Raw genomic sequence first — 23,856 nt, 5'->3', positions numbered from 1 at the left:
CGTCTTCTTTGAGGAACTGTGATGAGATTGGTCCCATAGAGCATCACCCCACCGTCCACTGTGTAATAACTACATTCTTGGGGATGTTGGTGTACGAATTTATTTTGGAGAAGGGATGATCATTTTTTCTTACTTTTGAGTTTTTTGGGGTTTTCCAGAGCCTTCCTTGGGATCCATCGGCCTCTTCCACCTTAAACAGCTGATAGAAGAGGACCAGATTTTGTAGTCACGTGTCCCACCATTAGGGCTTACTTAGGCTACTGTATGCCCCTACCATGTATCATTACACAGAAAGTTGTTAATTTATAATTCTGGACACTATCCTTGTACCTGCACCATAGGGATAGGTGAATAGTGAGCTGGTCACCATACTAGCTAGAAGATTTCCAGAATGTAGTGTTTTCCTTTGTTCTTCAGGAGGCAGCCACCCAGAACTAGCTAATGGGTGCCTCTTAATTCCTTTGCGCACTAAAAAGTGGCTGTTTCAGCGCGTCACGAGGTGCGTCATAAACACACATGCTTCACCTCAGAATTTTTTCCAGCGGCTATGGATGAAGATGTGTGCTCCCTGGCAGCCTCATCTTCAGCGATTCTCTCACTACCGGCAACTAAGAAAGGCTGAGGGAGATTTACCAAAAAGGAGCAGAAAGAAGGTGGTCGTGTTGGACACCTTCCTGACAGATCCTGAGGACAGGGCAACTTGCAACTATGTCACCCTTGGTTGGAATAACAGAGGTGCAAAAACACCCTCCCTGTTTACCTCCTGGTAGTTCGGTTCCGTCGGGTGACATAATGAACTTCAATTCACCATACATGTCTCCGGGAGTACTCCCAGAAGAAGTAGATTGGGTGTCCAAGACGGTCACTGGGTTCGCTGCGACTTCTGAGAGGAGGAAACGCAGTGAGATACAAATGACCGGAGTGGGGCTAGCAGAAAAATCCCCTCCCATTAAATTGTTTAATCAGCGTTGGGCCATATCAGAATCCTCAGACTTCCGAGACTTTACTAGCCTTGCATTCAGAAGCACGCTAGTAAGGGAAGATGGGTTAGTGCTGCGTAACCATATTGGTATCCCCTTACACACAAGCGCTTATTGCACCAGATGGTGATCCAGCTCTGTTGTCCATTACTGGAACCGGTAATACTCCAGATAGTCCGTATTTCATTTTACACACTAGACAATTTAAAATGTCCAAGGCAGAACAGGAGGGCAGCTCAAAGATGGCAAGCAATACCCAGAGGTTTATGGTGTCTAAAATAGCACTGCTAAGACCATAAGCAGAGCAGTTCTTATAGCGGGACAGTCATTTAATTTTGTTACCAACATTAGGAGAGCTTAGTGGCTGTCAGCAGCATCTTTTTGGTCCAAAATTCATTCAAGTAGTTAAGGCTAGGAAATCATTTGCAGATTAGAAAAAAACAGCCTAGACCGTAAAATTGCCCTTTCGTGCAATGGGTCATTCATACATGTCCCAGAGACGGGCACGTGACTATAACCCGGGGCTGCATAAAAGAGAGTTTACGAAAGATAGAGGAATCTCTACAGCCAGAGGTACTCCCTACAGACCCGGGACCTCACGGAGAGGTCAGACAGATACATTTAAATACCGTCCATTCCAGGGCATACTTGAGTTCAATACAGACCATTGGGTATCACAGGTTATGAAGGACGATCTAACTCTGCCATTGGAAAAATTTCCTTTCCAAATACAGGTGGTCCCCTACTTACAGACAACCCATAGTTACAGATGGACCCCTCTGACCTTTGGTGAAGCTCTCTGGATGTTACTATAGTCCCAGACTGCAATGATCAGCTGTAAGGTGTCTGTAATGAAGCTTTATTGATAATCCTTGGTCCCATTACAGCAAAAAATGTTTAAACGTCACTGGGGCCAACATTTTTTTTGTCTGGATCTACAATTATAAAATATGTTTCAACTTAAGAACAAACCTCTGGACCCTATCTACTGCCTGTAGAGTGCCCTGCTTCACCACAGACAAAAGATTAAAAGGAGTGCTAGTTTTAGCAATAATAACGGGAAAATTTTCAAAGGCAGTGATAGGTCAGATAGGCTGGGTAAGCCACATGTTCCCGGTAGTGAAGTCAGCAGGGTCTTTAAAGACCAGTGTTGAACAAAAAGCCACTAAACAAATTCGTAAAACATAAAAGGTTCAGGATGGAAAGTATAATAGACTTGAGGCTTTACTTAGAGAAAGACATGTATCTAATAAAAATAGACCTAAAAGACGCATTCAATATTATATCAATTGCTCCAAAACACAGGAAATTACTCCAATTTCATTGGAAGAGCGGCCCATACCACTGGAAAGTCATGGTGTTTGGTCTCTAGAATTCTCCATACACGTTCACTCTAGTGCTAAAACCAATTATAACACACTTAATGTATTGGAGCATTCTATGCCTATATCTGGATATATTTTCCATTTAGATCCGGTCCAGTTCAGAGAAATATGACATTAGAACGGTTAGAAAAGTTTCCATTTAAAATTACAGAAATACTTGACCCAACCAGGTCCCTGATTTTCTTGGATTTTTGCATTGATACAAGTATATTTCACATAAGCGTGCCCATGGAAAAAAGGATAGAAGTTCAAGGGCTCGAGCACAAGTTTTACAAAAGTCCGGTAATCACATTGAGGCAGATGGTGGTGCACCAGGTGCAGGGAATCACAAATGTGGTTCCGTTACCAATTAAGGAGATAGTTCCCTTTTTTTCGTTCCCTCCTCACACACTCAGTAAGAAGGGAATTAGAGAGCAGGAACTTCCAGCCCTTCCTCCTTCATCGATCCAACCCCATAGGCAGATCTGGTAATAACATCAGAAGCTTCCCTCCCTTTCCGGAACCTTAACCTGTGATACTAGAGTTGAGCTCAGTGAGACTAGCACGCCTTCACATGATAAAAGATACGATTCCCCATCAGATCATTGCTCTCCAGATGGACAAGACAGCGATAGCACATGTGAACAAAATGGGGGTTACACCATTCAGGAAATTATGCTTGGAAGCCCTAGAATTATGGAAATGGAAAATAAAGAGAAACATAGATCTGATTACCTAATATGTTCCAGGTCAAACAAAATCGCGGTCATAGGGGCCCATTTACTAAGGGTCGCGGATCGCACTTTCGTCAGACTGTGCGCTGTTTTCGGGGATTACACATCTGTAACTGGTATTTAACAGGTGTCTGTCATGGGATTGTGTCACGCTGGATCGGATTTTGGCTTAGCTGCACTGCTTCCATGTGACAGAAATCGGGGGGAGACTGATTCGGACTGAGCGCGGGATTTAACATTCAAATTGTGCCGCTAGCCAAAGCAATTATATGTACCAAGAAGAAGAAGGTGAACTCCAGGGACCTGAGTGGGGAAGCGACACATGCCGGATATCGGGCGCACGATCTTAGTGAATCGCCGCACAGGGCACTATAAACGGACAACGCACTTTAGGTGAACTCTAGCGGCCGGGTAAGTAAATGAGCTCCATAATGTCCAGACAGAAAGTCGTTGGCAATGATAGCGTTAACGACAAATAGTTTTGTTGAAAATAAATCAACAGTATGGTCAAAGAAAGATCGACCTGTTCGCATCAGAGACAACAGCCCAGACTTAAATTTTTGTAGCAAAAACATGGTCTCTGAGGGCTTGGAGGGTGGATGCACTCTCATTTCTGTGGTAGGGTCTTCACGACTTACAATCCTTTTCTCCTCTGAATTTAATTCCACACACACACATACTACAGAAAATTCAGGAGGAGACGACCTCACGGTTAGTTCTAGTTTACCAGGTTTGGGAGTCCAAGCCTTGGTATCCCAAACGGTGCAGAAAACGCATATACAAGAAAGTCCGTTGCGGATCACTGTAGAGTGCATGCAGGGTCGCTCGGACCTATTACAGCAACTTCCTTGCAGCGAACTCATGTGGCGGCATTAAATATTCAGAAACTAAAACAGTCTCCTGTTCCCTAAGATATTCCCTAGTTTATCATCCAAAACAGCCCCCTCATGGGTATTTTATATATGCTCCCCTCACTCCCTATAGATTTATTAGATACAGCCCTCTCGCCCCCATGGATTCTTACGAACAACCTTATGAGGGCAGATACTAGTGGAATGTAAAAAATAGAAAATAAAAGTCTATATAAACCCTCGACCCTGATAATCTAAGCACATTGTCAGCACACAGCATCTCATACCACAGAGGAGCTTCCTATTACTCTGTCACACACTATATAGTTTGCCTGGTGGGGGGTCTCTAGGTTTGAGACATGGATTTACTGGTAGCAGTAACAATCAGTAAGCTAAAAGGAAGGGGAAAGAACTCTCTACAATCGTGGACAAAAGCTTGACCCAACCTACACCTCTATTGTCCAATGTATAACCACCAGTAAGTCCTTCTGAAATACGATAAAGCTTGAAAAAGATATTTGGCAATTGGACCAAAATACCACAGAAATTCTAGAAAATATTTACAACATTTTCCGCTACTACATCAATAAAACTCATGGTCCATAGAATCAGTGCCTCAATACAATATCCAAACTTTGGAGATGAAATAAAGACGGGTCAAGCAGCTCACTGGTTCTGATCTACACTGAGCTGCCCGTACAGTAACGCCAAGTGTGCTACCTGGGAACAGATCCCTCCGGGAACAGGGTACCAACAGCTGAAGGTTCCACCGCCTCAGGCTGCTGATCACTCGGAGAAGAGAAGGAACCAGCACTGGTGCTCTACCATTTTGAAATAGGTAATTCAAAACGATAGAGCACCAGTGATGGCTCCTTTTCTTCGCCACCAATCGGGTCAGGATCGGGTTAGGCGGAGGAACCTTCAGGAGTTGGTACCCTGTTGCCAGGCAGCACTCAGCATTACAGTACTGACAGCTCTGAGTGGATCGGAACCAGTGACCTTTTCAACCCTTCTTTATTTCTTCTCTGAAGTTTGGATATTGTATTTTTTCTGTGGACCATCAGAGGTTTACTGACGTGGTCCGGGAAAATTGTGTATATATTTTCTAATATTAATGGAAGAGTTTAACCTTTAAAAAGATTGATGCAAGTTGCACAGTTCTGCCCCTATCTAAAACATATGGGTTTTCTTACTAAGTGGTGGAGGTCTGACCCATGGACTCCAACCAATCACAGAAACTGGGGTTTTGTCTCCCTAAATGAATGCTGCGCCATGAATCCTCAGTCTCCTGAGCTCCCACCTTACACCTCTAGCACCTCAACATTTCTTCACCCTCACAGTCCACGCCTCTACGCCACCCTCCATCACAGCGTGCAACCCCATTTTCTCCCCTCACATTCCCTGCACCCCCCGCACCCCACATGTCCTCCTCTCACCCCCCCCGCACCCCACATGTCCTCCTCTCACACCCCCCGCACCCCACATGTCCTCCTCTCACACCCCCCGCACCCCACATGTCCTCCTCTCACACCCCCCGCAACCCACATGTCCTCCTCTCACATCCCCCGCACCCCACATGTCTTCCTCTCACACCCCCCGCACCCCACATGTCCTCCTCTCACACCCCCCGCACCCCACATGTCCTCCTCTCACACACCCCCGCACCCCACATGTCCTCCTCTCACACCCCCCGCACCCCACATGTCCTCCTCTCACACCCCCCCGCACCCCACATGTCCTCCTCTCACACACCCCCGCACCCCACATGTCCTCCTCTCACACACCCCCGCACCCCACATGTCCTCCTCTCACACACCCCCGCACCCCACATGTCCTCCTCTCACACACCCCGCACCCCACATGTCCTCCTCTCACCCCCCCCCCCGCACCCCACATGTCCTCCTCTCACACCCCCCGCAACCCACATGTCCTCCTCTCACACCCCCCGCACCCCACATGTCCTCCTCTCACACCCCCCCGTACCCCACATGTCCTCCTCTCACACCCCCCCGCACCCCACATGTCCTCCTCTCACACCCCCCCGCACCCCACATGTCCTCCTCTCACACCTCCCCCCTGCACCCCACATGTCCTCCTCTCACACCTCCCCCCGCACCCCACATGTCCTCCTCTCACACACCCCCCCGCACCCCACATGTCCTCCTCTCACCCCCCCCGCACCCCACATGTCCTCCTCTCACACCTCCCCCCCGCACCCCACATGTCCTCCTCTCACACCTCCCCCCCGCACCCCACATGTCCTCCTCTCACACACCCCCCCGTACCCCACATGTCCTCCTCTCACACCCCCCCGCACCCCACATGTCCTCCTCTCACACCCCCCCGCACCCCACATGTCCTCCTCTCACACCTCCCCCCTGCACCCCACATGTCCTCCTCTCACACACCCCCCCGCACCCCACATGTCCTCCTCTCACCCCCCCCCGCACCCCACATGTCCTCCTCTCACACCTCCCCCCCGCACCCCACATGTCCTCCTCTCACAACTCCCCCCCGCACCCCACATGCCACATGTCCTCCTCTCACACACCGCCCCCCCCCCGCACCCCACATGTCCTCCTCTCACACCCCCCGCACCCCACATGTCCTCCTCTCACACCCCCCGCACCCCACATGTCCTCCTCTCACACCCCCCGCACCCCACATGTCCTCCTCTCACACCCCCCGCACCCCACATGTCCTCCTCTCACACCCCGCGCAACCCACATGTCCTCCTCTCACATCCCCCGCACCCCACATGTCTTCCTCTCACACCCCCCGCACCCCACATGTCTTCCTCTCACACCCCCCGCAACCCACATGTCCTCCTCTCACATCCCCCGCACCCCACATGTCTTCCTCTCACATCCCCCGCACCCCACATGTCCTCCTCTCACACCCCCCGCACCCCACATGTCCTCCTCTCACACACCCCCGCACCCCACATGTCCTCCTCTCACACACCCCCGCACCCCACATGTCCTCCTCTCACACACCCCCGCACCCCACATGTCCTCCTCTCACACACCCCCGCACCCCACATGTCCTCCTCTCACACACCCCCGCACCCCACATGTCCTCCTCTCACACACCCCCGCACCCCACATGTCCTCCTCTCACACACCCCCGCACCCCACATGTCCTCCTCTCACACCCCCCGCACCCCACATGTCCTCCTCTCACACCCCCCGCACCCCACATGTCCTCCTCTCACACCCCCCGCAACCCACATGTCCTCCTCTCACATCCCCCGCACCCCACATGTCTTCCTCTCACACCCCCCGCACCCCACATGTCTTCCTCTCACACCCCCCGCAACCCACATGTCCTCCTCTCACATCCCCCGCACCCCACATGTCTTCCTCTCACATCCCCCGCACCCCACATGTCCTCCTCTCACACCCCCCGCACCCCACATGTCCTCCTCTCACACACCCCCGCAACCCACATGTCCTCCTCTCACACCCCCCGCACCCCACATGTCCTCCTCTCACACACCCCCGTACCCCACATGTCCTCCTCTCACACCCCCCCGTACCCCACATGTCCTCCTCTCACACCCCCCGCACCCCACATGTCCTCCTCTCACACACCCCCGCACCCCACATGTCCTCCTCTCACACACCCCCGCACCCCACATGTCCTCCTCTCACACCCCCCGCACCCCACATGTCCTCCTCTCACACACCCCCGCACCCCACATGTCCTCCTCTCACACACCCCCGCACCCCACATGTCCTCCTCTCACACACCCCCGCACCCCACATGTCCTCCTCTCACACACCCCGCACCCCACATGTCCTCCTCTCACCCCCCCCCCCGCACCCCACATGTCCTCCTCTCACACCCCCCGCAACCCACATGTCCTCCTCTCACACCCCCCGCACCCCACATGTCCTCCTCTCACACCCCCCGTACCCCACATGTCCTCCTCTCACCCCCCCCGCACCCCACATGTCCTCCTCTCACATCCCCCGCACCCCACATGTCCTCCTCTCACCCCCCCCCGCACCCCACATGTCCTCCTCTCACACCCCCCGCACCCCACATGTCCTCCTCTCACATCTCCCGCACCCCACATGTCCTCCTCTCACACACCCCCGCAACCCACATGTCCTCCTCTCACACCCCCCGCACCCCACATGTCCTCCTCTCACACCCCCCCGCACCCCACATGTCCTCCTCTCACACCCCCCGCACCCCACATGTCCTCCTCTCACACCCCCCGCACCCCACATGTCCTCCTCTCACACCCCCCGCACCCCACATGTCCTCCTCTCACACACCCCCGCACCCCACATGTCCTCCTCTCACACACCCCCGCACCCCACATGTCCTCCTCTCACATCTCCCGCACCCCACATGTCCTCCTCTCTTATTGACAGCTGCAGAACTATCCTCTTCCTGTAAACTCCTCCTACACAAGAACCGGTCACATGATTATGACGTCATCTCAGGTCCTTCAGCCTCCTGCAGATATCATCGCGCCGGAAGTGGAAGAGCTGAGAGACCGGAACCGGAGCCCAAACTGGAGGAACCGAGGTGCGGTGTGTGTTATGTGTGTGATATCTACTACATGATCTGTGGTGTTACATAGGACTGCAGGACACATCTACTACATGATCTGTACTCAGAGATATCACTGTGTTATCTGTGGTGTTACATAGGACTGCAAGTCACATCTACTACATGATCTGTACTCAGAGATATCACTGTGTTATCTGTGGTGTTACATAGGACTGCAGGTCACATCTACTACATGATCTGTACTCAGAGATATCACTGTGTTATCTGTGGTGTTACATAGGACTGCAGGTCACATCTACTACATGATCTGTACTCAGAGAGATATCACTGTGTTATCTGTGGTGTTACATAGGACTGCAGGTCACATCTATTACATGACCTGTACTCAGAGATATCACTGTGTTATCTGTGGTGTTACATAGGACTGCAGGACACATCTACTACATGATCTGTACTCAGAGAGATATCACTGTGTTATCTGTGGTGTTACATAGGACTGCAGGACACATCTACTACATGATCTGTACTCAGAGAGATATCACTGTGTTATCTGTGGTGTTACATAGGACTGCAGGTCACATCTACTACATGATCTGTACTCAGAGATATCACTGTGTTATCTGTGGTGTTACATAGGACTGCAGGTCACATCTATTACATGACCTGTACTCAGAGATATCACTGTGTTATCTGTGGTGTTACATAGGACTGCAGGACACATCTACTACATGATCTGTACTCAGAGATATCACTGTGTTATCTGTGGTGTTACATAGGACTGCAGGTCACATCTACTACATGATCTGTACTCAGAGAGATATCACTGTGTTATCTGTGGTGTTACATAGGACTGCAGGTCACATCTATTACATGACCTGTACTCAGAGATATCACTGTGTTATCTGTGGTGTTACATAGGACTGCAGGACACATCTACTACATGATCTGTACTCAGAGAGATATCACTGTGTTATCTGTGGTGTTACATAGGACTGCAGGACACATCTACTACATGATCTGTACTCTGTGTTATCTGTGGTGTTACATAGGACTGCAGGACACATCTACTACATGATCTGTACTCAGAGATATCACTGTGTTATCTGTGGTGTTACATAGGACTGCAGGACACATCTACTACATGATCTGTACTCAGAGAGATATCACTGTGTTATCTGTGGTGTTACATAGGACTGCAGGTCACATCTATTACATGACCTGTACTCAGAGATATCACTGTGTTATCTGTGGTGTTACATAGGACTGCAGGACACATCTACTACATGATCTGTACTCAGAGAGATATCACTGTGTTATCTGTGGTGTTACATAGGACTGCAGGACACATCTACTACATGATCTGTACTCTGTGTTATCTGTGGTGTTACATAGGACTGCAGGACACATCTACTACATGATCTGTACTCAGAGATATCACTGTGTTATCTGTGGTGTTACATAGGACTGCAGGACACATCTACTACATGATCTGTACTCAGAGATATCACTGTGTTATCTGTGGTGTTACGTAGGACTTCAGGTCACATCTACTACATGATCTGTACTCAGATATATCACTGTGTTATCTGTGGTGTTACATAGGACTGCAGGACACATCTACTACATGATCTGTACTCAGAGATATCACTGTGTTATCTGTGGTGTTACATAGGACTTCAGGTCACATCTACTACATGATCTGTACTCAGAGATATCACTGTGTTATATGTGGTGTTACATAGGACTGCAGGTCACATTTACTACATGATCTGTACTCAGAGAGATATCACTGTGTTATCTGTGGTGTTACATAGGACTGCAGGACACATCTACTACATGATCTGTACTCAGAGATATCACTGTGTTATCTGTGGTGTTACATAGGACTGCAGGACACATCTACTACATGATCTGTACTCAGAGAGATATCACTGTGTTATCTGTGGTGTTACATAGGACTGCAGGACACATCTACTACATGATCTGTACTCAGAGATATCACTGTGTTATCTGTGGTGTTACATAGGACTGCAGGACACATCTACTACATGATCTGTACTCAGAGATATCACTGTGTTATCTGTGGTGTTACATAGGACTGCAGGACACATCTACTACATGATCTGTACTCAGAGATATCACTGTGTTATCTGTGGTGTTACATAGGACTGCAGGTGACATCTACTACATGATCTGTACTCAGAGATATCACTGTGTTATCTGTGGTGTTACATAGGACTGCAGGTCACATCTACTACATGATCTGTACTCAGAGATATCACTGTGTTATCTGTGGTGTTACATAGGACTGCAGGACACATCTACTACATGATCTGTACTCAGAGAGATATCACTGTGTTATCTGTGGTGTTACATAGGACTGCAGGACACATCTACTACATGATCTGTACTCAGAGATATCACTGTGTTATCTGTGGTGTTACATAGGACTGCAGGACACATCTACTACATGATCTGTACTCAGAGAGATGTCACTGTGTTATATGTGGTGTTACATAGGACTGCAGGTCACATCTACTACATGATCTGTACTCAGAGAGATATCACTGTGTTATCTGTGGTGTTACATAGGACTGCAGGTCACATCTACTACATGATCTGTACTCAGAGATATCACTGTGTTATCTGTGGTGTTACATAGGACTGCAGGACACATCTACTACATGATCTGTACTCAGAGAGATATCACTGTGTTATCTGTGGTGTTACATAGGACTGCAGGTCACATCTACTACATGATCTGTACTCAGAGATATCACTGTGTTATCTGTGGTGTTACATAGGACTGCAGGACACATCTACTACATGATCTGTACTCAGAGATATCACTGTGTTATCTGTGGTGTTACATAGGACTGCAGGACACATCTATTACATGATCTGTACTCAGAGATATCACTGTGTTATCTGTGGTGTTACATAGGACTGCAGGGCACATCTACTACATGATCTGTACTCAGAGATATCACTGTGTTATCTGTGGTGTTACATAGGACTGCAGGTCACATTTACTACATGATCTGTACTCAGAGAGATATCACTGTGTTATCTGTGGTGTTACATAGGACTGCAGGACACATCTACTACATGATCTGTACTCAGAGAGATATCACTGTGTTATCTGTGGTGTTACATAGGACTGCAGGACACATCTACTACATGATCTGTACTCAGAGATATCACTGTGTTATCTGTGGTGTTACATAGGACTGCAGGACACATCTACTACATGATCTGTACTCAGAGAGATATCACTGTGTTATCTGTGGTGTTACATAGGACTGCAGGACACATCTACTACATGATCTGTACTCAGAGATATCACTGTGTTATCTGTGGTGTTACATAGGACTGCAGGACACATCTACTACATGATCTGTACTCAGAGAGATATCACTGTGTTATCTGTGGTGTTACATAGGACTGCAGGACACATCTACTACATGATCTGTACTCAGAGAGATATCACTGTGTTATCTGTGATGTTACATAGGACTGCAGGACACATCTACTACATGATCTGTACTCAGAGATATCACTGTGTTATCTGTGGTGTTACATAGGACTGCAGGTGACATCTACTACATGACCTGTACTCACAGATATCACTGTGTTATCTGTGGTGTTACATAGGACTGCAGGACACATCTACTACATGATCTGTACTCAGAGATATCACTGTGTTATCTGTGGTGTTACATAGGACTGCAGGACACATCTACTACATGATCTGTACTCAGAGATATCACTGTGTTATCTGTGGTGTTACATAGGACTTCAGGTCACATCTACTACATGATCTGTACTCAGAGATATCACTGTGTTATATGTGGTGTTACATAGGACTGCAGGACACATCTACTACATGATCTGTACTCAGAGATATCACTGTGTTATCTGTGGTGTTACATAGGACTGCAGGACACATCTACTACATGATCTGTACTCAGAGTGATTTATCACTGTGTTATCTGTGGTGTTACATAGGACTGCAGGACACATCTACTACATGATCTGTACTCAGAGATATCACTGTGTTATCTGTGGTGTTACATAGGACTGCAGGACACATCTACTACATGATCTGTACTCAGAGATATCACTGTGTTATCTGTGGTGTTACATAGGACTGCAGGGCACCTCTACTACATGATCTGTACTCAGAGAGATATCACTGTGTTATCTGTGGTGTTACATAGGACTGCAGGGCACCTCTACTACATGATCTGTACTTGGTTATCTCTGAGATTTTGCTGACCCCTGTCTTGTCTCCCCCTCAGTGCTTGGTCTCCCCTCCCATCATGGCTCTCAGTGTTGCCTCCCAGTTCTTCTCCCAGGATGCTGCGGCCTCAGACGTCATGTCCACCTCAGAGAAGGTGAGTTTGCGGTGGGAATGTGGTAATGGTGGTGCCATCAACTGAGGTTTTATGTGTCCTGCTTGGAGGTGAATCTCTCAGGTTTATTTGGTAGGTGACAGGGTCCTGCTCTGGGATTGGTCTCTCGATCGGGTTCTGCAGGGGTTCCATTTCTCTGCTGGGGGTGAGGGGATCCATCTCTAGGGTTGGGTTCTGCAGGGGGTGAGGGGGTGCTGCTCGCGGGTCGGGTTCTGCAGGGGGTGAGGGGGTGCCGCTCGCGGGTTGGGTTCTGCAGGGGGTGAGAGGGTGCTGCTTGCGGGTCGGGTTCTGCAGGGGGTGAGGGGGTGCTGCTCGCGGGTCGGGTTCTGCAGGGGGTGAGGGGGTGCTGCTCGCGGGTCGGGTTCTGCAGGGGGTGAGGGGGTGCTGCTCGCGGGTCGGGTTCTGAAGGGGGGGGGTGCCGCTCGCGGGTTGGGTTCTGCAGGGAGTGAGGGGGTGCTGCTCATGGGTCAGGTTCTGCTGGGGGTGAGGGGGTGCCGCTCGCAGGTCGGGTTCTGCTGGGGATGAGGGGGTGCCGCTCGCGGGTTGGGTTCTGCTGGGGATGAGGGGGTGCCGCTCGCGGGTTGGGTTCTGCTGGGGGTGAGGGGGTGCCGCTCGCGGGTTGGGTTCTGCTGGGGATGAGGGGGTGCCGCTCGCGGGTTGGGTTCTGCTGGGGGTGAGGGGGTGCCGCTCGCGGGTTGGGTTCTGCAGGGGGTGAGGGGGTCCATCTCTAGGGTTGGGATCTGCAGGGGGAGGTGGTCGATCTCTCGGGTCGGGTTCTGCTGGGGGTGAGGGGGTGCCGCTCGCGGGTTGAGTTCTGCAGGGGGTCCATCTCTCGGGTCGGGTTCTGCAGGGGGTGAGGGGGTGCCGCTCGCGGGTCGGGTTCTGCAGGGGGTGAGGGGGTGCCGCTCGCGGGTCGGGTTCTGCAGGGGGTGAGGGGGTGCCGCTCGCGGGTCGGGTTCTGCAGGGGGTCCATCTCTCGGGTAACGTCTCCTGTGTCTTTCTCATTATCTTGTATTTCCTCTTCGTTGCAGGTGGTGGAGCTGCTGAACATGGCTGCTCTTGCCACTAATGATTCCAAGATTACCATGTTGAAGCAGGTGGGTGTGACTGTTCCTTGAGGGGAATTTAAGCTCCTCCCACTTGTCAGCACAGTTTAACTATCGAATGTATTTCCAGGTTCAGGAGCTGATCATCAACAAGGACCCGACGCTGCTGGACAACTTCCTGGATGTGAGTGGCTGCTCTGGGCCTGTCCTTATCCTATGGATCTGAAATTACACTCTGACTGCCCCCCCCCCCGCACCCCTGTTCCACGGGTCATTTCTCCATTTCCATGGGGGAGCCAGCAGTTGGGGCGTCTCCATATAGATTGTTTATACCTGATCCTATGTAATCCCTTTCTGCAGGAGATTATTGCTTTCCAGGCCGACAAATCTGTAGACGTCCGGAAGTTTGTGGTGAATTTCATAGAAGAAGCCTGGTGAGTGCAAGAGGTTCCCTATGTCTCCTGCTCTGAGGTCAGGGCCGGGCCTGGGGGGATTTGTAGGTGGGTCACCATTGTTTCCTTTTCTTTCCTGACAGTAAGTTGGATAACGAGCTGCTCGTCAAGCTGATCGCTAACCTGCACATGCTGCTGAAGGATGAGAATGTCAACGTGGTGAAGAAGTCCATCCTGACCATGACGCAGCTCTACAAGGTGGCTCTGCAGGTTAGTGCAGCAAGGACGGGGGCTATAGTGGTGTGACCTCTGTGTCGGCCCCTGTACATGCCGTTGCAACAGATGCTGGGGGTCTCTAGTGTTCCTCTTCTCTATTCTCCTCCATCCATCTACTTCTACTTTACCACTGCTACATTTAACATGTGTGCAATCATCTTGACCTCCAGGACCTGGTCCAGGTCCCATACCAGAATCCTATATTATTAGAGGTGCAGGGTCTATATCACCAGGAACACCCTAGGGTGGCTCGGTGGCTGAGTGGGTAGCACTTCTGCCTTGCAGCGCTGGGGTCCTGGATTCCCATCCAGGTCAACATCTGCAAACAGTTTGTATGTTCTCTCGGTGGGTTTCCTCCAGTTTCCTCCCACACTCCAAAACCTACTGTTAGGTTGTTTAGATTGTGAGCCCCATGGGGCATAGGGACCAATTTGCCATGCTTTGTGCAGCGCTGCGTAATCTGTAGGCGCTATATAAATAAAGAATTATTATTATATTATTAGAGGGTAAGGATCTATATCACCAGCAGCCGCCTCATATTATTAGATGTGTAGCGTGGCCTCTTCCACCTGGTAGGTTTTGTCTGATGCCTTTTTCTGGTGCACTTTAGTGGGTGGCCCGATCTCGTCCTACGTCCGATCGTCAGGAGTCCTGCTGGGATCTGGTCTCTGAAATGGCTACGGACATTCTCCAGCTTTTGGAGTCTGACAATGATGGGATCCGCACACATGCGGTGAAGTTTGTGGAAAGCTTGATTGTCACTTTGTCACCTCGGACTGTGGATAGTGAGATTCCTAAGAGACAAGAGGGAGACATCAGCCTGGAGCAGATCCCTACAGATCATCCCTTTCTGAAATACAGTAAGTATCGATCGTCCCACATTGTAGAGTCTGGACAGGTGGGACACCAGGTCTCCCCTTAGGGTGATGATGGGTGCTGACAAACTTTTTTTTTTTTTTCTCTTTTTTCAGACATATTACGAGATGTTGGGAAGCAGGCTCTCAAAGAACTTCTAAAATTCATGGCTCACCCAGCCATCTCTAGCATCAACCTCACTGCGGCCCTCGGCTCTTTAGCGTCCATCGCTCGTCAGAGACCCATGTTCATGGCAGAGGTCATCCAAGCCTACGAGACCCTCCATGGTGAGATGAAGGAGCTGCTTTTATTCTATCCCGGTGTGGACTTGAGGGGAATCTTCTCACTTTTGTTTATGTTGCAGCAAACTTGCCTCCAACTCTGGCCAAATCGCAAGTGAGCAGCGTAAGAAAAAACCTGAAGCTGCAGTTGCTCAGTGTCCTCCGACACCCATCGTCTTGTGAATACCACGGGCCCATCAGCACCCTGCTAATGGATCTTGGTACCGGTCAGGCAGAAATTACCCGCCACCTTCCTCCACCCAGGGATCTTGGCCGCAAGAGGACCAGAGAGGGTGGAGAAGGCGGCCAGAAAAAAAGCCGCACAGGTAGGATTTACTAGATGACTGGTTATTAGATTAAATGGACTTATTGGAAGGGTTTATCGCCTCATTGGGAAAACCAAAAATTGAATGGGAAATAATTGGAATTGCAGCGGAAAGGGGTTACGATCGTGACAAGGTTCTACGGTTTGTCGCTGGTAACATCCGTGTTATTTTGCAGACACTCCTTTGGCAGATGATGATGATGAGAAGGACACCATCCCGCACCCTACACTTCCCCCAGCTGCCCCCAGCTCCCTGTCTGCTACTGATATCACTGCTGAATTTCTGCGTCCGCTACTTGCTCCAGAGAGTGTTGCTAATCTGGTGAGTTTACAGCATGGCTGATGATGGGTCTGGTGGGTGTAGAGCTCTGCTCCTCTAGCATGGCTGATGATGGGTCTGGTGAGTGTAGAGCTCTGCTCCTCTGGTGTGGCTGATGATGGGTCTGGTGAGTGTAGAGCTCTGCTCCTCTAGCATGGCTGATGATGGGTCTGGTGAGTGTAGAGCTCTGCTCCTCTGGTGTGGCTGATGATGGGTCTGGTGAGTGTAGAGCTCTGCTCCTCTAGCATGGCTGATGATGGGTCTGGTGAGTGTAGAGCTCTGCTCCTCTAGCATGGCTGATGATGGGTCTGGTGGGTGTAGAGCTCTGCTCCTCTAGCATGGCTGATGATGGGTCTGGTGAGTGTAGAGCTCTGCTCCTCTGGTGTGGCTGATGATAGGTCTGGTGAGTGTAGATCTCTCTTCCCCCAGCATGGCTGATGATGGGTCTGGTGAGTGTAGAGCTCTGCTCCTCTGGTGTGGCTGATGATGGGTCTGGTGAGTGTAGAGCTCTGCTCCTCTGGTGTGGCTGATGATGGGTCTGGTGAGTGTAGAGCTCTGCTCCTCTAGCATGGCTGATGATGGGTCTGGTGAGTGTAGAGCTCTGCTCCTCTAGCATGGCTGATGATGGGTCTGGTGAGTGTAGAGCTCTGCTCCTCTAGCATGGCTGATGATGGGTCTGGTGAGTGTAGAGCTCTGCTCCTCTAGCATGGCTGATGATGGGTCTGGTGAGTGTAGAGCTCTGCTCCTCTAGCATGGCTGATGATGGGTCTGGTGAGTGTAGAGCTCTGCTCCTCTAGCATGGCTGATGATGGGTCTGGTGAGTGTAGAGCTCTGCTCCTCTAGCATGGCTGATGATGGGTCTGGTGAGTGTAGATCTCTCTTCCCCCAGCATGGCTGATGATGGGTCTGGTGGGTGTAGAGCTCTGCTCCTCTGGTGTGGCTGATGATGGATCTGGTGAGTGTAGAGCTCTGCTCCTCTGGTGTGGCTGATGATGGATCTGGTGAGTGTAGAGCTCTGCTCCTCTGGTGTGGCTGATGATGGGTCTGTGTATATTGCAGGTTTCGGACGCATTTTCCCCTGTCTTGTGTGTCCCATCTTCATTCATTGTTGTGCCTTGCTCTTGTTTTGTCCTTAGGTCCTCATCAGTATGGTCTATCTGCCCGATACCATGCCAGCCTCCTTCCAATCTACGTATACCCCAGTAGAGTCTGCTGGAACGGATGCTCAGATACGGCACCTTGCACGTCTTATGGCTACACAGATGACTGCAGCTGGGATCGGACCTGGTAAAGTGAAAGCATCTGATAATATGTTGTGTGTAATAACTGGAGCCTTATTACAAGGTGGTGTAAGATTTAAGGCTGCTTGTAAGTTTTCTCATCCATGCGTTGTTGTTCTGCAGGTGTGGAGAAGGTAAAGGAAACGCCAGCAGAGGTTGTGGAGGAGGAGGAAAGTGTGAAACCAGAAGGACTAGTCATCAAAAGAAGGGTCTCCTCCCTGCCCACCCAGGGCCAGGCCATTTCTGTGGTCGGCTCCCAGGCAAAGGACATCAAGGATGAAGATGTTGGAGCTCCACTTGCCAAAAAAAGACCTGAGCCCATCCTGCCTGGTACACAGCTGAGGTAAGGGGACACTGGACATGGATGTGTCCACACTTGGCGGCTTCCAGGGTAAAAGCTTACGGTATGTTTGTCTGTTCTCCTTAGGGCAGCCGCAGCAGGAGGCCGGAAAAAGATCTTTAAACTCAAAGAAGTTTTAGAGCCCTTGACTGATGCCCAGATCAAAAACCTGAAGCTTGCGGCCGTGCAGAGGATCCTTCAGGCGGAGCGGAGTGTGGGGGGCAGTGGCGCAGCTCAGGTACAACTCCCACAGGAGAAAACATCCAGTGTAGGGACATGTCCACAAGGGGTGACTTCCAGCATGTATTACAGGGATGGACATGTCAACGGAAGATCATATCTAGTGGGAATTACTAGGTGGGACATGTCCATGGAAGGTCATATCTAGTGGGTATTACTGGGGGGATGGAAGATAACATCAAGCATGTTACTGTAAGGGACACGTTCACAATAAATAATGGGAGAATCTGGCTCTATATCGTCCCCAGGGCTCATGACCTTGATGCCATTGTCCCTCAATATGACTCCCTCTCTTCTACAGATGCGGGTGAAGGTTCTGGCGCGGTTGGTAACCCAGCTTGATACTTCTCTCAAAGCCGAAGTCCTGGGTCACTTTCTGTGTGACCCACGTGGACGTCTGGACCTGGCTCTGGCTTGGCTCTTCCAGGAGTATTGTGAATATCAGTCCGGGGCCGGAGAGGATGGATATCAGGAGTGTCTGATCGGAATACTGACTGGACTGCAGGAGCGCCCGGACCAGAGAGACGGGTGAGCAGCATCTGATGTTACCTTACATGGACAGAATACTTTGTACAGTTATTCATTTGTACAAATTGCTGTTCTCGTACTTGTAGGGTCTTTACTAAAGTTGTTCTGGAGGCTCCACTACTCACAGACTCTGCATTGGACGTCATTCGGAAATACTGCGAGGACGAGGTATGGCACCACTTGGGTCGTGTATGAAGGGGGATGAATTTTCACTTCTTAGAGACCACCCCAGCAATACTTTCTCTTCAGTCCCTCCTATTGCCCTGCTGTTCATCACCCGCTATACATCTCCCTTTCCTCTCAGGGTCGGAGTTACCTGGGGATGTCCACGTTGAGGGATCTCATCCTCACTCGCCCTGCCCGGCAGTTCCAGTATTTGCATTTACTCTTAGACTTGAGCTCTAATGAGAAGGATAAGGTAGGAGTCGCTTCTGTGTGCCGTGTCCCTGTGCCTGGTCCTTGATTCGCTCCTTACCCTCTGCTGTGTTCTCCAGGTCCGCCAGCAGGCGCTGCACCTTATTAAGCGCATGTACGAGAAGGAGAGTCTCCGGCAATACATTGAGAAGTTTGCACTTAATTACCTGCAGCTCCTCGTCCATCCGAACCCCCCATCAGTGCTGTTTGGGGCAGATAAGGACACAGGTAAGGAAGGGCTATTGATCTCTTGTGGGATGAGGGGGGCAGAAGGGGGCAGTGGACATTTTGATCACAAAGATTTGTTGACTCATCGTGCAAACTCTACTCTTATCTCTTCTTTTCAGAGGTGGCGGCCCCCTGGACAGAGGACACGGTGAAGCACTGCTTGTACCTCTACTTGGCCCTACTGCCGCAGAACCACAAGCTGATTCATGAGCTGGCGTCTGTCTACACCGAGGCCACCGCTGACATCAAGCGCACTGTATTGCGAGTCATCGAAACACCTGTGAGTTATCGGAGGTCTCCTTTGGAGCACAGAGCCCTTAGGTCCTCTAGAGTAATGTGATTGCAATTTCTCTGCAGATCCGTGGTATGGGTATGAACTCTCCAGAGCTTCTATTACTGGTGGAGAATTGCCCCAAGGGGGCAGAAACCCTGGTGACACGCTGCCTGCATATTCTAACTGACAAAGGTATTTGCCAGACATGCTCCATGTTTGTAGGTGGTGGATTCTGTAGTAGCCAGGACAGACCAGGGTTTCACCACCTTATTACCCCAGTCACCCTCTTTCTGCATCAATCCCGAAACATGGGGCCAGATCCCTTCTCTCTCATAGTAACATCGTCCATGTTTGTTTTAGTTCCACCTTCCCCTGAACTTGTGAAGCGCGTGCGGGATCTATACCAGAAGCGTCTCCCTGACGTCCGCTTCCTGATCCCGGTGCTGAATGGTCTGGATAAGGTAAGAGGAGAAGCCAGGTTCTTGATGAATCCTTCTGCAAATTTTGGGCTCTGCTGAAATCTTACAACTTCACTTTGATTTTTGATTTTGTTTTGTAGAAAGAGGTCATTCAGGCTTTACCCAAACTCATCAAACTCAACCCAATCGTTGTGAAGGAAGTCTTCAATCGACTGCTGGGAACGCAACACGGTAAGAGATGCCAGCATTCCGGGCAGGCGGGTAACCTGTCACAATGTGTATGATATGAGGCCCCCCCCCCCATATCCTTTTGTATGAACACCCCCTAGGGCAGTGATGGAGAACCTTTTAAAGCCTCAGTGCCCAAACTTCAACCAAAAGCCACTTATTCATTGCAAAGTGCCAGCGCAGCAATTTAAGCAGTAATATATTTCTCTTTGTTCATTGACAACTTTCAATCCTTCATCCTTAAGGACACCAACACAGTTGAAAGGAGGAGGGCAAATTCATCTGTCTGGTGAACTTCATGCTGGTGTGAAGGCCTGGGTGCCCACAGAAAGGGCTCAGAGTGCCCCCTCTGGCACCCGTGCCATAGGTTCGCCACCCCTGCCCTAGGGCTACATTCACAGCGATGATAAGCAGTTCATCACAACGACCACCCTGCTTCCCTGTCCAGAGATGCGCTCCCTCCCTGAGCCTGTCAACTGGGCAACATATATTCAAGTGTCTTGTAGACCCACATCTAGCAGTCACTGTCCTCATTACCTAAAATTAGCTTCTGAGAGGCTTTTAATAGGGAAGTAAGGGAAGCAAACCACAATTGTAATCACATATCTGCCTGATGATCTGCAGGGACATTTTCCGTGCATGGGCGTACGATATTGGCTCTGGGTATAATGTGTCTGTTCCTCTTTAGGAGATGGAAGTAGCACGATGTCTCCTCTTACTCCTGGAGACCTGCTGGTTGCTCTCCATAATATAGATTCCAGTAAATGTGACATGAAGTCTGTCATTAAAGGTAAGTCTTTGTGATCCTTGACCTCTGTTGTGCCTCCTGTGACTCTTCAACCTTCTCAGCCTCCTCCATCTTCTCCTCCAGCCACCAACTTGTGTTTCTCTGCACGTTCTGTGTACACATCTGAAGTCCTGGCGGTGGTTCTCCAGCAGCTGATGGATGCTACACCACTGCCCATGCTTCTCATGAGAACGGTTATCCAGGCATTAGGCATGTACCCAAGGCTAGGGGGCTTCATTATGAACATCCTCACCCGCCTAATCTATAAACAGGTAAGAATTGTGGAGTATATCAGTCCTTTTCATTGGAATTCACATGACTGATATCAATCTATCTCATGCTATGAGAGGGAACATATCCCTAGGTCCACTCGGTGATATCCAAGACCCAGAGTGGATGTAATAAGAGTGGGACTAGTTCTTCTTGCTTGGTGACATTATTACATTATTATCAACAATATTGAGACAGCCCAGGGTTTAACTTTTATTTTAGGTCTGGAAGTATCCTAAAGTTTGGGAGGGTTTCATTAAGTGCTGCCAGAGAACCAAACCACAGTCCTTCAGTGTCCTCCTGCAGCTGCCTCCCCCACAGCTCCAATCCGTCCTGCAGATGTCTCCTGATCTTCGAGATCCGCTCTTGGCTCACGTTAGGACTTTTACCCCTAATCAGGTAAGTGATTAGGATAAGTCTTTGTGGCCCGGGGCCACTGCCGAGGCCAAGCTTGGTGTGGATTTGTGTCTCTGTGTGGCCCGGGGCCACTGCCGAGGCCAAGCTTGGTGTGGATTTGTGTCTCTGTGTGGCCAGGGGCCACTGCCGAGGCCAAGCTTGGTGTGGATTTGTGTCTCTGTGTGGCCCGGGGCCACTGCCGAGGCCAAGCTTGGTGTGGATTTGTGTCTCTGTGTGGCCCGGGGCCACTGCCGAGGCCAAGCTTGGTGTGGATTTGTGTCTCTGTGTGGCCAGGGGCCACTGCCGAGGCCAAGCTTGGTGTGGATTTATGTCTCTGTGTGGCCCGGGGCCACTGCCGAGGCCAAGCTTGGTGTGGATTTATGTCTCTGTGTGGCCCGGGGCCACTGCCGAGGCCAAGCTTGGTGTGGATTTGTGTCTCTGTGTGGCCCGAGGCCTCTGCCGAGGCCAAGCTTGGTGTGGGATTGTATTTGACTGCCCAAAGCAGGTGCATGTAGTAATGGATTTTCTGTCCTCTCAGCTGGCCCATGTCCCTCATGCCATCATGGCAATTCTAGAAGCAGAGTCCAGGACTGACACTGAATCAGAAGACCTTCCTCCCGCTGATGAGGTCAGTAGTGTAGCCGCTGATGCAGGATTATACCGAGACCCATCTCCAGCAGGTGTTCTGTCATTCCTTTATTGTTTAAGGCGCTGGAGATCCAGTCTCAGGAGCTCATCGCCTACAGGCTCAGCCAAGAGAAATCCCTAAAACGTCCGGTTGTGGAGGAGCCGAAAGCAAAGAGTGTTCCGGAGGAGGAGACGGAGATGGATCTTCCCGTTATCATGATCGATGAAGAGGAGGAGATACAGACGGTCTGTTGCTGCTTTTATATGTTTTCTTTGTTTAGCCAAAAGTCAAACTTTACTTACATTGTGACTATTTTTACTTGTAGAAGATTCCGAGAAAAGAGTCTCCAAAAGAAGAAAGTGAGAGCAACCCCAAACCAGCGCAATCTCCCCCCTCCGAGGAGCCGATGGAAGAAGGGGGGGAGCAGCGAGAAGATTAGATGGTTGTAATGTTATAGTTACTGACTATTAAAGTGTCTTTTTTTTTTTTTTTTTTTGTATGTTTGTTTCTTTCTTTATGCTGTTCCGATGTCAATGTGGGGGTGTAGCTGGACTCTGATGGAACAGTGACGGCTTCAGAAGATTGTGATTTTCTTCTGAAATAAAGTAAGTGGCTCTACAGAAGCTGCAGAGATAACAAACTGTTACTTGCTCTTAGGCTCCTGTATCTCTCCTGCCAAAACAGAAAACACTAGAAGAGATAGATCAGCCAATTGTACAACAAAGATGTCACAGAAGTCATAAAAAAGTGTAAAGACAGGATCCAACAATGGGTCCAGACCTCCAGTGTTGGGCTGTATTGGCACAGATTCTCCTGTGGTCATTTCAGCTTACTCCGTCATAGTGCCAGCTGACAATGTTGGACTTCCACTGCCGAACATTGCACACCTTGTTGTTTGCAGATGCCACAACAACAGCCCTCTACCCCACACGGCAGCCCGTGGGAAAGCTTCCTCCTATATTCCTTGGAAATGTTCTTGAAGGCTCCACTTATTGAATCTAATTTGAAGGGTACGCAAGGTCATATAATTATCCTTATTAGACACTCCCAGAATGCACAGGTTCTGAGAGGCACAAAAAGTGATTTAAAGTTGTCCACACAACTTCCGAGTATGGCACAACAATAAATCACAACCCTGAATGCCTATAAGACCCCTTCCACTAGCTTCAGTGAAACATAGCTTTATCAACTCATCTAAGCTGCCACCAGTTCTCCTTTAATATAAGCCTGGTCTGTAACAGGATTATATAGGGTGAGGAACCAACCTGGTAGCAGGTATATAAGCGAGACATGGACCTTGGAGAAGTCGTAGCTTCTCAAGGGGAAGTCGTAGGGTCATTGTTCTGGTATCATTGGATCAGGGTGAATCCCTGGATCACATTGATACCAAACCTGACCCATTTGCTATGATATTTTTATATATTTATATCTCTGGACCCAAGGGTGCTGGAACCTAAAT

At 49.8% G+C, this 23,856-nt stretch overlaps 1 protein-coding gene across 1 annotated transcript; it reads left to right on the top strand.

The window, feature by feature from the left end:
* Positions 1 to 8,355: 8,355 nt before the first annotated feature.
* SYMPK (symplekin scaffold protein) lies at positions 8,356 to 22,883 on the top strand. Its single transcript, XM_072123224.1, has 27 exons — positions 8,356 to 8,471; positions 12,758 to 12,853; positions 13,903 to 13,968; positions 14,048 to 14,101; positions 14,278 to 14,351; positions 14,453 to 14,579; positions 15,196 to 15,445; positions 15,557 to 15,727; positions 15,805 to 16,047; positions 16,223 to 16,368; positions 17,502 to 17,652; positions 17,769 to 17,988; positions 18,073 to 18,223; positions 18,527 to 18,753; positions 18,840 to 18,921; positions 19,058 to 19,171; positions 19,248 to 19,395; positions 19,515 to 19,675; positions 19,753 to 19,861; positions 20,030 to 20,130; positions 20,229 to 20,319; positions 21,005 to 21,106; positions 21,188 to 21,375; positions 21,596 to 21,772; positions 22,308 to 22,397; positions 22,478 to 22,642; positions 22,723 to 22,883. Exons 2-27 carry the CDS (start codon positions 12,779 to 12,781, stop codon positions 22,834 to 22,836), a joined length of 3,597 nt encoding a protein of 1,198 aa, XP_071979325.1. The 5' UTR covers positions 8,356 to 8,471; positions 12,758 to 12,778; the 3' UTR covers positions 22,837 to 22,883.
* The last annotated feature ends 973 nt before the right edge of the window (positions 22,884 to 23,856 follow it).

The sequence above is a fragment of the Engystomops pustulosus genome, chromosome 9 (assembly GCF_040894005.1).
Source record: "Engystomops pustulosus chromosome 9, aEngPut4.maternal, whole genome shotgun sequence".
Classification (NCBI taxonomy): Eukaryota; Metazoa; Chordata; class Amphibia; order Anura; family Leptodactylidae; genus Engystomops; species Engystomops pustulosus.
Note: the sequence above shows the minus strand (reverse complement) of the source record. Positions and strands in the feature narration are given on the sequence as shown.

Coding starts and splice junctions, on each gene's coding strand:
- SYMPK (XM_072123224.1), top strand. CDS start 12,779: ATGGCTCTCAGTGTTGCCTCCCAGTTCTTCTCCCAGGATGCTGCGGCC. Junction 17,653..17,768: donor TGCAGCTGGGATCGGACCTG/GTAAAGTGAAAG, acceptor GTTGTTCTGCAG/GTGTGGAGAAGGTAAAGGAA. Junction 19,396..19,514: donor TGGGGCAGATAAGGACACAG/GTAAGGAAGGGC, acceptor TCTTCTTTTCAG/AGGTGGCGGCCCCCTGGACA.